Below are 14,669 nucleotides of genomic sequence, written 5' to 3'. Positions count from 1 at the left end.
GTGTGGTGGCACGTGCCTGTAATCCCAGCTACTTGGGAGGCTGAGGCAAGAGTCACTTCAATATCTTTATTTGCTCAGGGCATAGCCATCTAGCACATGAAGTATTTTGAAAACCCTTCGTATTTGAGACCTCTGTTTCTATAAGGAATTAGTGTCCTATTTTTGTTGTTTCTTTAGTTCTTTTTCTGGAGATAGGGCCTCGTTGTCCAGGCTGGAATGTGCAGTGACATAATCACAGCTCACTACAGCCCCAGCCTCCTGAGCTGAAGCAATCCTTCCACCTTAACCTTCTGAGTAGCTGGGAATACAGGCACACACCACCATGCCTGGCTAATCTTTAAAAAAAAATTTGTGGAGATGCGGGCTTACTATGTTGCCCAGGGTGGTCTTCAGCTCCTGGGCTCAAGTGATCCTCCAGCTTCAGCCTTCCAAAGTGCTGGGATTATAGGTGTGAGCCACTGTGCCTGACCCTACTCAGTTCTTTAAAATACCTTAATACTAAGAATATAATTTTATATGCTTATATATATGCATCCATAATTTAATTCTTTGAACTGGTAATATATTTGAGAACTGTGCTTGCCTGGTTTTTATTTTTCTATCATTTGTATGCTGTGATTTTTAAAAAGTCTCAAATGCTTTGTGTAACTTAGATTTCCCACAGCTTTTAATAAAAAGTTATTTTTTAGGGCAAAGTTTTTTTTTAATTGGACTTGGAAAAAGGCATATTTTAATTTTCTTATTAGTATCTATACAGTATATAGTGCATTTTGCTCTCTATAGCCCACTGTGCCCATCTAGACTTCAGGAAATATGGGGAGACACTGAAGTGTTCCCTGTTCTCAGTGAGCATACTAACTACTTTTCAATAGGAAGGGCATCTCAAGTTTTCTTTCCATTTTCTTTCATAGGAAATGGCTCCAGGTGGCAGAGGATTCTAAAATTATAAACAATGGAAGTGAACTAAGCTCCCAGAATAAAAGTAGATTTGGGCATCTGAAAATGGGATGGCATACTGTACTGGAAAGTATATTACTAGTGTCATAAGTTGCATTTTAGCTCTGATTGTGATACTTTTTAGCCTTGTGATATATGTTGATGTAGATGTATATTTTGATTACCTCACAAGCTTCTCGAAGCTTTTGTTTAACCACAAGCTAAAGTGGCAGTACATGATGAATACTTAAGTATTATTTGTAGTTTGGGATTGGTATCTATCACACATTTGAAAAAAATAAAAAACAAAGATGTGTTTTTCCAGAGCCTGAAAAATTCCAGATTTTCTCTGATCGGACTATGTGGCTCATGAAATGATTTAAACTTCAGGTTAAATAAAGATAAACAGCTTTTTCCCACCCCGTAACATATATATATATATGTTTGTTTTTTTTTTTTTTTTTTTTTTTGAGACAAGGCCTCACTGTGTCCCCCAGACTGGAGTGCAATGGCGAGATCATGGCTCACTGCAGCCTTGACCTGGGCTCAAGTGATCCTCCCACCTCAGCCACCCAAGTACCTGGGACTACAGGCATGTGTCACTATGCCTGGCTGAGCCTTTCATATAATTTTTTTTTTCACCTGCTCTGTCACTGAGGCTGGAGTGCAGTGGCATGATTTTGGCTCACTGCAACCTCCACATCCCGTGTTCAAGCGATTCTCCTGCCTCAGCCTCCGAGTAGCTGGGATTACAGGCACCCGCCACCATGCCCGGCTAATTTTTGTATTTTCAGTAGAGATGGGGTTTCGCCATGTTGGCCAGGCTGGTTTCGAACTCCTGACCTCAGGTGATCCGCCCGCCTCTGCCTCCCAAAGTGCTGGGATTACAGGCGTGAGCTACTGCACCCAGCCCTATTCTGGGTAGTTGGGATTGCAAGTACATGCCACCACGCCTGGCTAATTTTTTGTATTTTTAGTAGAGACGGGGTTTCACCGTGTTAGCCAGGATGGTCTCGATCTCCTGACCTCATCATCTGCCTGCCTTGGCCTCCCAAAGTGCTAGGATTACAGGCGTGAGCCACCACGCCTGGCCTTCATATTTATTTCACCATTTATTTCTGATGTAATTAGTCTCTATTATTCTTTGCCCATGTTTCCATTATGGTTTTAGTATTATTAATTTGCTTGTGTACTGACTTTTTGTCATAAATGGGGAAACTATTTTTTCAGGGTGTTTTGTTTCAAAGTCTTTAAGTATTTAGAAATTTAGATTATGTTGGCAATTTTATGTTCCTTTATTTGTTCAGTTGAGTTTGTACCTAAAATGTGCTTCTTCACCCAGATCAAATAGACATTCACCAATATTTTTGGCATAGCATTTGTTACACTTTAATTTTTTAAAAAAACATGTAACTCTTTAATCCATCTGGTATTAAAGAGTGTTATTAAAGAGTGGCTGAGGTGGTATAACATGATATAGGAAAGGAAATTTAGTTTTAAATGCTTCCAGTACCAAGAAAAAATGAAAAATTAAAATAGAATATGTTCAATTCTATGGTGATAACTTTGAAATCTAAATGAAATGAAACTTTCTGCAACACTGTAATAGTTCATCTAGTCTCAAGATATAGATAACCTGAATTTATCAATACAACTGAAAAGGTTATAACAATTAGCCACAGAACAGCCTCAGAGCCAAATGTTTTAATAAGGAACACTTCCAAAAACATGGATAGATTTTTTATTCACATATTATTGGATCATAGAAAATGGAAAACTTTGTAATTGGGAAACTTGTAAATTTTTCAGTTTGTTTTGTAACTCTAACATAATGATATCAAAACCTGGAAAATTTCACACACATAAAAATGCCAGCACAATCTCATTTATGAGAAAAAGAAAACATAAATGAACAAATAGTAAAGAAAACATGAACAATTAATCTAGAAGTGCAAAGATGATTTAATAGTGGGAAATATTAATGTAATACACCACTGAAGAAAGGTAAGGTGAGTGAACCAGTGGCCATGTGGCTTCTTTTAAACAAAAAATGTTGGTATCTCATTGACAAATTTTGCTCAGTCTTTTTGTTTTAATTGTTACTTGTAAGCAGCATACACATGAATTTCCATTTTAAACCCATTATGAGAGGCTTTTATCTTTTAACAAGGGACTTTAATCCATTTATATGTTTTCATAACTAATATATTTGATCTTACCTTATGTTACTTGGTATTTTTTTCTTCTTTCTTGATTTCCTACTGTTGTTTTACTGTTAGTATTGTGTTTGGTTTTTCTTCCCCAGTGACTTAGTAATGTGTACATTGCTTTTCAATTTTAATTTAAAAAATGTTTTTGAGACAGGGTCTCACTTTGTTGCCCAGGCTGGAGTGCAGTGGTCAACCATGGCTCACTGCAGCCTCAGCCTTTTGGGTTCAAGCCATCCTCCCACTCAGCCTCCTGAGTAGCTGGGATTACATGCTTTTTAATTTTTACAGTGGTTAAAGTTGTTCAAAAAACTAATTTATGTTTCTAGAATAGGAAAAGTCAACACTTACATCTGTATTTTCCCCTACTATAAAAGATAGAGCATATTGTATACTTCATTTCTCCCTCCTGCCTGGATAGTTACCTGGATAATGGTGGATTAGGATCCTGATTATTTACATTATTTATATCTATATCTTTTTAACTGCATTCAGTGGTTGTAACAGATTTCTTTATATGACGACTCTTCCATTTTTTAGCTTTTAATATTTATTTGAGGAGTGGGATGCTCAAGTGGATCTTTTATTCAAGAAGCTCTTTCAGGGAAAATATATGGAATCCTATTTTCTGAGCCCTTATATATTTAGTAATGTATTTGCGGGCCTTTGGATGTTTTTTAAAAATTGAGTATAAAATTCTTTACTTTCAGTTTTTTACCTAAAACTTTGAAGATTTGCTTCATTGTTTTCTGCCATCTAATGTTGCAAATAAATCCAAAGTCAACCTGTGTTGCATTTTTTTCCCAGCAGGCTGTTTGGTTTCTCTACTCGTATGGTTTTAGACGTTTTACTTTATGTAACTGAGATTTAGCTAAGATTTTTCAAGATACAGTTTTTTATTCATTGATTATTGCCTCACATATGATGGTCCCAAAGGTGAACTTTTTTTTAAATTCAAGAAAATTTTCTTCAGCTTTGCCTTTGTTTATTGTTTCCGTTTATTTTATCCTTAGAAACAACTGTATTTTTTAGCTTTGAGCTCTTGTCTGTCCTGTAATTCAGGTGTCCCCATATGAGTCTGTGACCATAGAAACCAGGCCACACAGCAAGAGGTGAGCGGCAGGCAAGCGAGCATTACTGCCTGAGCTCCACCTCCTGTCAGATCAGTGGCAGCATTATATTCTCATAGGAGCACAAACACTATTTTGAACACCCATGTGAGGGATCTAGGTTGCATGCTCCATCTATAATGCCTGATGATCTGAGGTGGAACAGTTTCATCTCAAAACCATCCTCCCGGCCCCAAAACTCGAAAAATGGTCTTCCATGAAACCGGTCCCTGGCACCAAAAAGGTTGGAGACTGCTGCTCTAATTTTATTATATTTCTAAAAGTTTTCATCTCTAACTTTTTACTGTACATTTTGGGACGTCTAGAAATTTATATTGTATATCACTGAACTAAATTTGTTATAATACTTTTACCCTTGTTTCTCCTAGTGTGATTTTAATTCTTAATTATTTTTCATCTTTTTATCTTGGTCTGTCCTCCAGCTTTCTGTTTCAAAGATAAGGAACTTCTGTTTTACTGATGTTAAATAGTTTTCTAAAATTTTGTTCATGATTCCTATATTTAGGTGACTTTCTTTTTGAATCACCAGAATACTGACCCCCAGGAGTGTTTGCCAAAAGATAATGTATGTAGATGGTCCACAGCCCCACATTTTTCTCATCTTGGGAGCTAATTGGGTCATCTTTGATCTGTAGCTGTGAAACGGGAAAAGTTCCCTTGTCCCCTTCACAGGGCATTCAATTGGGATGTGGCCTGCTTCTTCAGTGCCCCACTGCTCACACCTCTAGGGGAGCATACAGACAGGCAGGCTATGGGGCTCCAACCCCACAGCAGTGTCTAGGATTGAATGTTTACAGCTGAAGCCCCAGTGGGTGTTACAGGGTGTTCTTTTAGTTTAGCCATCCATAGGTGGCTTGTGTTAGACAGCTCAGTTAGACCCCCTGCATTACTGCAAGGACAGAGGCCTTTCTGTATCTGGGGGTTCTTGCTTTGGTGTACTGGAAAAATCAGATCACACATGGGCTTGGAGATGAGTGCAAGGTTTTACTGAGTGGAAGTAGCTCTCAGCAGATGGGGGAGCCAGAAGGGAGATGGTTTTCCACTGGAGTCAGGACGCTGTCCTCCAACTGCCCTGGCCAAACCCTGCTTCATTCTGCTGATTGATGGCCTGCCTGCGTGCTGGTTTGCTCCTACCCCGGTGGTTTCTCTCCACGTCCAGCCGTTTGTGTGTCCCTCTGCTGATGTGCTCCTCTCTCATGTTCAGCTGCCAGTGTCTTCTGCTGATGTGTTCTGTTCCTCTCAATGTCCAGCCACTTGTGTCTTTGCCTGCTAGGGTCTGGGAGTTTTAATAGACACAGCATGGGGGAGTGGCAGGCCAGGGTGGTCTTGGAAATTCAACATTTGGGCAGGAAAACAAAAATACCTTCACCTAGGTCCATGAGTGCAGACCCGGTGGTGGTGCCTTAGCCAGGGGCCACACCCTCCTCTACCCAGCCCTGCCTTGGCCCCCCTCCCCCAATATCAGCTGTTCATGTTCTTTTTTTTTTTTTTTTAACCACTGTCACATTTTTTTTTTATTATTATTATACTTTATGTTTTAGGGTACATGTGCACAATGTGCAGGTTTGTTACATATGTATCCATGTGCCATGTTGGTGTGCTGCACCCATTAACTCATCATTTAGCATTAGGTATATCTCCTAATGCTGTCCTTCCCCCCTCCCCCCACCCCACAACAGTGCCCGGTGTGTGGTGTTCCCCTTCCTGTGTCCATGTGTTCTCATTGTTCAATTCCCACCTATGAGTGAGAACATGCAGTGTTTGGTTTTTTGTCCTTGCGATAGTTTGCTGAGAATGATGGTTTCCAGTTTCATCCATGTCCCTACAAAGGACATGAACTCATCATTTTCTATGGCTGCATAGTATTCCATGGTGTATATGTGCCACATTTTCTTAATCCAGTCTATCGTTGTTGGACATTTGGGTTGGTTCCAAGTCTTTGCTATTGTGAATAGTGCCGCAATAAACATACGTGTGCATGTGTTTTTATAGCAGCATGATTTATAATCCTTTGGGTATATACTCAGTAATGGGATGGCTGGGTCAAATGGTATTTCTAGTTCTAGATCCCTGAGGAATCGCCACACTGACTTCCACAATGGTTGAACTAGTTTACAGTCCCACCAACAGTGTAAAAGTGTTCCTATTTCTCCACATCCTCTCCAGCACCTGTTGTTTCCTGACTTTTTAATGATGGCCATTCTAACTGGTGTGAGATGGTATCTCATTGTGGTTTTGATTTGCATTTCTCTGATGGCCAGTGATGATGAGCATTTTTGCATGTGTTTTTTGGCTGCATAAATGTCTTCTTTTGAGAAGTGTCTGTTCATGTCCTTTGCCCACTTTTTGATAGGGTTGTTTTTTTCTTGTAAATTTGTTTGAGTTCATTGTAGATTCTGGATATTAGTCCTTTGTCAGATGAGTAGGTTGCGAAAATTTTCTCCCATTTTGTAGGTTGCCTGTTCACTCTGATGGTAGTTTCTTTTGCTGTGCAGAAGCTCTTTAGTTTAATGAGATCCCATTTGTCAATTTTGGCTTTTGTTGCCATTGCTTTGGTGTTTTAGACATGAAGTCCTTGCCCATGCCTATGTCCTGAATGGTATTGCCTAGGTTTTCTTCTAGGGTTTTTATGGTTTTAGGTCTAACATGTAAGTCTTTAATCCATCTTGAATTAATTTTTGTATAAGGTGTAAGGAAGGGATCTAGTTTCAGCTTTCTACAAATGGCTAGCCAGTTTTCCCAGCACCATTTATTAAATAGAGAATCCTTTCCCCATTGCTTGTTTTTGTCAGGTTTGTCAAAGATCAGATAGTTGTAGATATGTGGCATTATTTCTGAGGGCTCTGTTCTGTTCCATTGATCTATGTCTCTGTTTTGGTACCAGTACCATGCTGTTTTGGTTACTGTAGCCTTGTAGTGTAGTTTGAAGTCAGGTAGCATGATGCCATTTAGCTTTGTTCTTTTGGCTTAGGATTGACTTGGTGAATCAGCTGTTCATGTTCTTACATACCTCTCTGAGCTCAGTTTCGAGTCTTTAATGGGGTTTTCTTCTGTTGCCTGGTTTTTGCTATTCTGAACAGGTGAGCATGTAGGAAAACAACAGCCTTAGATAGTCACTGCTGGCCGAGGTCTTTAGTATCTATCCCATTGACAGTGTATTATATGTGATTTCTCTCTCTCTCTGGCAGCATTTCACTGCTACCAACCTTCTCTAGTTCTTGCCCACAATAGTGAAAGGGGCAGCAGTATCACTGGCTGCTGTTTTAAAAACAGCACTCATGGCTGGGTGCGGTGGCTCATGAATGTAATGCTAGCACTTTGGGAGACTAAGGCAGGTAGATTGCCTGAGTTCAGGAGTTCGAGACCAGCCCGGGCAACACAGTGAAACCCTGTCCCTACTAAAATACAAAAAATCAGCCGGGCGTGGTGACGTGGCCGTTGTAATCCCAGCGCCTCAGGAGGCTGAGACAGGAAGAGACGCTGGAACCCAGGAGGCGGTGGTTGCAGTGAGCCCAGATCGCACCATTGTACTCCAGCCTGGGCGACAGAGTGAGACTCCGTCTAAAAAAAAAAACAAAAATAAAACAGCACTCATACAATAAACAGCTGCACAGTCTTCTCTTAGTACGTGGCTTTCTTGTTAGTATGTTTCTGAATCAGAAGAAAATCCATTGTGAGTTAGTATGTTTCTGAATCAGAAGAAAGGCCACTGACACGTGACTTGCTTCCTGTCTCTCAAGGTAACTCTAGTTAGTATTTTTCTTTTCTGTTCCGTGGCCTTGCAGTAGTACCTTAATTTATTCATTCATTCTTTCAATCAGTACTTATTAAGTTCTTACTATGGCCCAGGCACTTTTCTAGGTACTGGTTATATATATAATATTGAACAAAATAGTGTTTCTTCCTTCTTTGATGGCAGAAATAGTTTCTGGATTCTTTCAGTAATGCATTTTGGTGATGGTTTGATGTTTTATTTCCCTTTTTTCTAAAAAAAAAAATATTTTCGGGCAAGTTGAGAAAGGCTGTATTAAAGCTACAGTCAACATACCAGTTTAACTTCTTTCTCCATATGTAATGTTTAAGGTTGCTCTGAATCCAGGAATAATTTTATGAATACAGTGTTCGTTAACCTATTTTTCTACTTTGATTTTATTTTAAATTGGCAAATAATTATATATATATTGGTGGGGGGTGATGTTTTGATAAATATGTATGTTATGGAGTGATCACATAAGGCTAACATATCCATCACCTCAATATTTATCATTTTTTTTTGTGCTGAGAACATTTAAAATCGTCTTTTAACTATTTTGAAATATACATTCTTATTAACTGTAGTCACCAGGCTATGCAGTAGATCACCAGAATCAATTCCTTCTGTTGAACTGAAACCTTATTATTATCCTAACCTTTTAAGGCTGCTACTACTTCCCCCAAACCTCTAATCACAACTAATTTATTGTTGTCCTCACCTTTTCCTTAATCTTTCTTAACTTTCTAAGTGAAATGAGTAAAATTATCATACCACTAAAATTAGGTTTATATGATGACTTCAGCAAGATGCTTTGGCCTGTTATTACTTTAGTAGAGTTTTCATTCTGAAAGAGATCTTAGCTATTTGAAAAATAAGCAATAAAACTGCATTAGGTGATAATACATGAAGAATTTGGTCAGTTTCCAACTTTATTGCCTGGCATTTATGGTGAAAATTAAATTTGAGGGACTTGATTTTTCTCACCACTTTGAACAAAAGTAAATAAAAACAAAATTCTTTTATTTAGAGAAAACTTATTCTAGAACCTTTTATACTTCATGCTTCTAGTAAATATTATGAACTTTTAAAACAATACAAAGTAATAGAATTTAACACACACACACACACACACACACACACACACACAAGCACAAAGTACACATAGACCTATATGTATGGAATGTAAAGCCATTTTTTACTTTCAGTATGTAAAAGTATAAATGGGAGACAGAACATGGCTTACAATTTGGATAAGGTAACATGTTGTTTACCTAATTTGTAATAGAGTTATTGTCAGGGAAAGGGAACTTTAAGCAAAACACGACCTGGCAATTATAATTCATATCTCATTATAATTTCCCAGATTGTCCAATATTAAAAAACAAGAAGCTTTCTAGGTGCACTAATTGTGGGGCAGAATCACATTTATAAGATTGTAGGTATCTTGAGTGTAAGAACTATATGTCAGTTACCTTGTGCAGCTGAATGTTATAGTCAAGAGAAGTTTGCTTCCTTTCAGGAAGAAGATACAATCCTTAAAGGAGAAACATAGTGTCTTCCTTAGTAATACTTGTTTTAAAGGTAGTGGTTAGGATTTTGGAAGTATTTTCACATCAGCTATACCTGTCTCAACTGGTTTGTTCACACCTGGGGCAATTGTGTTAAATTTGTTGTATAGGGGGAGAGGAACAGCTTCATTAGGGACATGCAGAGGATGTTGTTCACAGCTCCTTCACCCAGGGATTAGAAGTCTTCTTTCCCCTTCTCCTCCACTGTAGTGATGAATTTGCAGAGGAATCCCATAGCCTTAATCTATTAATACATGCTGTCTTTAGCTGAAAATCAAGAAGCTCAGAGAATTTGCTGTTTGTGTCGATGCTTTAGTTAATTGTGCTAGTCCAGCAGCATTTCACATACACACACTGTGGTAACAAATGTGGCTAATTGGTACATTATAGCCATGCTGTAGCCAAGGTAGATTGGCATTGCTGAAAGACTTAAACTTTATGTCCATTAGACCCTTGGCTTAGTATTAAGTTTTACCTGTTTTCTACAGGTTTGATATTTGCAAATGTGTTTTGATTATGTCGTAGCCAAATCAAAGGATACTTGACATGTTTTTCAAAACTATTTTAAAAAATATCAAGTTTATACCACATGTAACTTGAATTTTAAACTCATAAACTCTGTGTGTGTTTTAATAATAATTGATGTATTTGTTTCTAGGGGCCACCTACAGATGCTCCTGCAGTGGACACAGCAGAACAAGTCTATATCTCTTCCCTGGCACTGTTAAAAGTAAGTAATGAATGTAGTTACTTGCTTTAGAGAACTCTGTTGCTTTCACTGTATCTTTTACTTTGAAATATTTGTCACCTTAATCCTCTCAGACATAAATAAGCTATTGTTTTAAGTACATTTATAAAAGGAGTTTTTTATTTTCACTGGAACAAAATTTGGTTTTTGTTTTATAAAGAGGAACCAGAGACCTCAACGAAATTTGCCTTGTGTCCACATCTCTTCCTTTCTACAGATGTTAAAACATGGCCGTGCTGGAGTTCCAATGGAAGTTATGGGTTTGATGCTTGGAGAATTTGTTGATGATTATACCGTCAGAGTGATTGATGTGTTTGCTATGCCACAGTCAGGAACAGTGAGTACTTTTATGGTTGCCTGCTGCAAGTAAATGTGTTTCTTTTCATTTTTCTTTTCCTATGCAAACTAACTCTCATCATATTACGTTTTCTCTTTCCAATAGGAAAAATTAATCATAAGTTTGATAGAAATTTTTAGATTGTATTGAATTAAATCATTAATCTTTAAAATGCAGCATAACTTCTTATAGGTCTACAAACTGAATGATGCTAATGCTAAATTTCTTTTCTCAATCCTTCAGCTTAAACTGGTGTAAAATACTGAATTTAAAAGTTACTTACCCTATAATAGCAGAGTGTTAGTTTGATTTTGAACCAAGTGTTCAAAAGATTTGAGATTCTCTTATTTAGATTTTCAACTCACGTATACTAGTTCTTATGTTTTGTTCCCATTGTTTTGAAATATGTCATTTAAAAAATGTTCCATATATGGTGATGAATGACTTTTTAAGCTTTTCTTATTTAAAATGTTAAGTTAAAGCAAAACAAAACAAAACAAAACAAAACAATAGCAAACCTGAGTATTTTTTTCCCAGGCATGGTATTTTGCTTATATGCACCGTACTCCATACAAATTACCTGTATAGAATACATTATTCTTTCTAGAGATGTTTGTTTTGTTTTGCCTTTTTGTTTGATGCATTAGACTTGTGTTGATAGATGTGCATTTTGACTGAAAGAAAATAGCCAAAAAACAATAACCATTCCATCTACCTTCCAAAAAAATAACACATATATCCTTCTCACCTGTTTGCTTAGAAAAATATGCATGTATTTTTCCAAGCGATATTTCTTCTTTGCTAGGCAATATTTCTCTTACTGAGCCTTGTAAAAGAAGGATTAAAGAAATTGTTGTTATAAAGCTGTTCTATTCGGAGCTCTGTAAGTTTACTTTGATAAGGTAGATGCTAGAGAACAAATTACAGTTTTAAGTACTGTAATGTATATAGTATGTATATTAAAAACAAGCATTTAAAATAGAATATTTGCTACAGAATGCAGTATATTTAAAATAATATAAAGTTTTCTCTAAATAGATGAATTTGTTGAGGTAAACTAATTTGGATCTACTGATTTTATCCATCTCGATATCCATTATATTTATTTTATACATTTGGAAATAGAGAAACACTCTACACGTTAACCAAAGGTTTAGATTTAAATCTTAGGCTATTTATTACTTGTATCTATTTTTTTATATTAGGCTACATGAAACACATAAAACTAACTTATATATGTTATGGGTACTTACGTAGATACCCATTATAATACATCATTCTTAGGCTTTAGTATCATTACTTACATGTAAATGCTTGTTAGACAATATAAAATAAAAGATTTTGATCCCTATATTCACTCTAATTCTATTTTCTAGTGTCATAGAATTAGAAAGTTTTTCTTCTGACCCCAGAGTCAGTAAACTTTTTCTATAAAGACATATGTCTCTGTTGCATATTCTTCTTCTTTTTTAAGACAGTCCTTTTAAAGTATATATATGAAAAGAAAGAAAAAAACCGAAAACATTCTTAGCCTATAAGCAGCAGATTGCATACCCCTGTTCTTGAGGATGTACTCTCTGTTGGAACTCAATATGCGTAGTGTTTGTTTTGGTGGGAAGGAAGTGCTTATGTTAACTAGTTTCTTTAAGTACATTAGATTTAGATTGCTGAGGTTAGAAGAAAGCCTTGAGAGCTATAAAGACAGTACTCTATCCCCAGAGAGATGATCTAAACCTTTTAATTCTTCCTTGTTCAAATACCTTATTTTGGTTGAACTAGCAAAATAATGCTGTATGTAAGAGACTTGAGGCTGTTTCATTATGATAGCTGAATATTTGTAGAACTTTGAATGAGGCTCATTTTAGTCATCAGTTATGATAGGATGGCATTAGGAAGTATGCTTGCCTAGATAGGTCTAGCCAATAGTTATGGTTGGTTCAATTATTTCGTATTTCTGGTAAACATATACACAGCAATGGCCATATACTCTTAAAGAATCCTGAAAGTTGGCTTAACTCGTTAGCCAACAGCAGTTTGGTAGTTGGCAATTTTAGAAGCTTGATTGGTATGAGGTTTATAATTGAATGACTTGAGTAGGTATCAAATGTAGGTATCAAAACCTATAAAATGATTTTGGCAACCCCAAATAATATACATAGGGAAGCTTTTTTTTTTTCCAAATTTACAAAAATTAATAATTTTTCTTTCTTTCTAAATCAGGGTGTCAGTGTGGAGGCAGTTGATCCAGTGTTCCAAGCTAAAATGTTGGATATGTTGAAGCAGACAGGAAGGTAAGCATTTTAAATGATCAGTTAAAGAAATAATGGGAAATATTTATAGAAACATACCTCAACGTTATAGATGTTTATCAATGTCATTTCTAGAAAAGGTGGTCATGTATCTGTAAATATCAGTGCCATGCACCGCCTGTCTAGTATATCTTCCCTTTAGAACCAGAGATATTTGCCCATCAGAGAACTGCCTCATGTTAAAATTCTTGACTGTCACGTAGTAAGCTTGGGCTGTAGCTTCCCTCTGTTTAGCATATGGAGTTACTGTCTAGTCACTTATAATTGAAAGAGCTTGTATGTTCCATGTATTTGAGAGTTGCAACTGAATGAGATTATGAATATTTAATTATGTTTGTAGGCATAGTTTTAAAGACAGAGAAAGTATAATCCAAATATTCTAAAGTTTTTTCCTCAGACCAAGTCTCTCAATAGTTGTCATTCTCTTGCTGAAATTCTTCTGCTGTGGAAACAACTTCAAAATTAATGTTAGCAAAAGGCTCAGCAGCTGAGCAGAACAGTGCAAATTGGTTTTTGACTGAGTTCCTAGTTCTACTGCTGGTTTAATTGATATTTAATCCTTTCACAACAGTGGATCCTGGTGTCCATTGTTAAAAATGTACTCTGTGCCTGGAAAATCCAACTCCCAGAGCTAAGGAGTTAAAGAGTAGATATTTACTTGAATGCTGAAAGGGTAAAAACTGGCTCTGAGAAACTGTGGTAACAAGGTGAAAAACTGAAAGCCTTATCTACCACTGCTAATATGCATCTCTTAATGATAGCACTCCTTTGTCACACATATTCATTTCCATGTTTTCTGGATAATATGGTGTACAATTTCAGGGTTTCTAATGGTGCTTTTTCACACCTGTGTGTTTTTCATCTCTTCTTAATTTATACCCCGTGTGTTGTTTCTTTTCATATCATAAATATATTACTTGTTCTGTTCGGAGCATCTGAATGCCCTCTTTGTTTCAGGCCGGAGATGGTTGTTGGTTGGTATCACAGTCACCCTGGCTTTGGTTGTTGGCTTTCTGGTGTGGATATCAACACTCAGCAGAGCTTTGAAGCCTTGTCGGAGAGAGCTGTGGCAGTGGTTGTGGATCCCATTCAGAGTGTAAAAGGAAAGGTAGAGTAGATTCTATCTTTATTGCCATCTACTGCCACATTCTGTTTACAGATACATTAAATAAAAATCCATTTTGTTCAAAGCAGGATTCTTAATTACACAGAAAGCTGCTGGTTGTTTACTTAAAAAACAAACAAAAAAACTGTACAAGTTGATAACTGTGTCTTGGTATTATTAGCAATTTATTTAGAGATTTCTTCTTTAATCACTTATTGTGTAATTGTCATGAATATTTATCTTTAAATTTTTTGAATTTCATAAAAGTAGGAAAGTTAAACCATACTCAAAGCCTGCTATAAACATTTTATTAATATTTAAATAAACATTGCTTCACCTTTATTTTCAAATGATGAATTTGAAATTGGCACAACATTTTAAAAATCTATTTAAAGGGCATTGTTTTGCAGACATTGTCCAGGACATACTCTGGAGGTGTGTTTTCCAAATATTTTAGACAATGAAAACTTGCCCAAAGACTTGGTATCAACTATTCACGTTTTTGGAGTGAGGACGCAAATGAATGATTAAATATGCTAAATAATTCTGAAAACAGATTAACTTGCAAAGCATAT

The 14,669-nt window shown here is 36.6% G+C and overlaps 1 protein-coding gene across 2 annotated transcripts in view; it reads left to right on the top strand.

The window, feature by feature from the left end:
- Nucleotides 1-14,669, top strand: part of PSMD14 (proteasome 26S subunit, non-ATPase 14) — a 102,917-nt gene that overhangs the window by 48,525 nt on the left and 39,723 nt on the right. For both annotated transcript variants that reach the window (XM_032755574.2, XM_058441660.1), the window contains 4 exons: nt 10,254-10,325; nt 10,561-10,680; nt 12,901-12,971; nt 13,947-14,097. In XM_032755574.2, coding sequence (XP_032611465.1) covers nt 10,254-10,325; nt 10,561-10,680; nt 12,901-12,971; nt 13,947-14,097 — 414 coding nt within the window. The remainder of the gene's footprint in view (nt 1-10,253; nt 10,326-10,560; nt 10,681-12,900; nt 12,972-13,946; nt 14,098-14,669) is intronic.

This window comes from Hylobates moloch, unplaced genomic scaffold (genome assembly GCF_009828535.3).
Source record: "Hylobates moloch isolate HMO894 unplaced genomic scaffold, HMol_V3 SCAFFOLD_1, whole genome shotgun sequence".
NCBI lineage: Eukaryota > Metazoa > Chordata > Mammalia > Primates > Hylobatidae > Hylobates > Hylobates moloch.
This window is presented reverse-complemented; position numbering and strand designations above follow the sequence as displayed.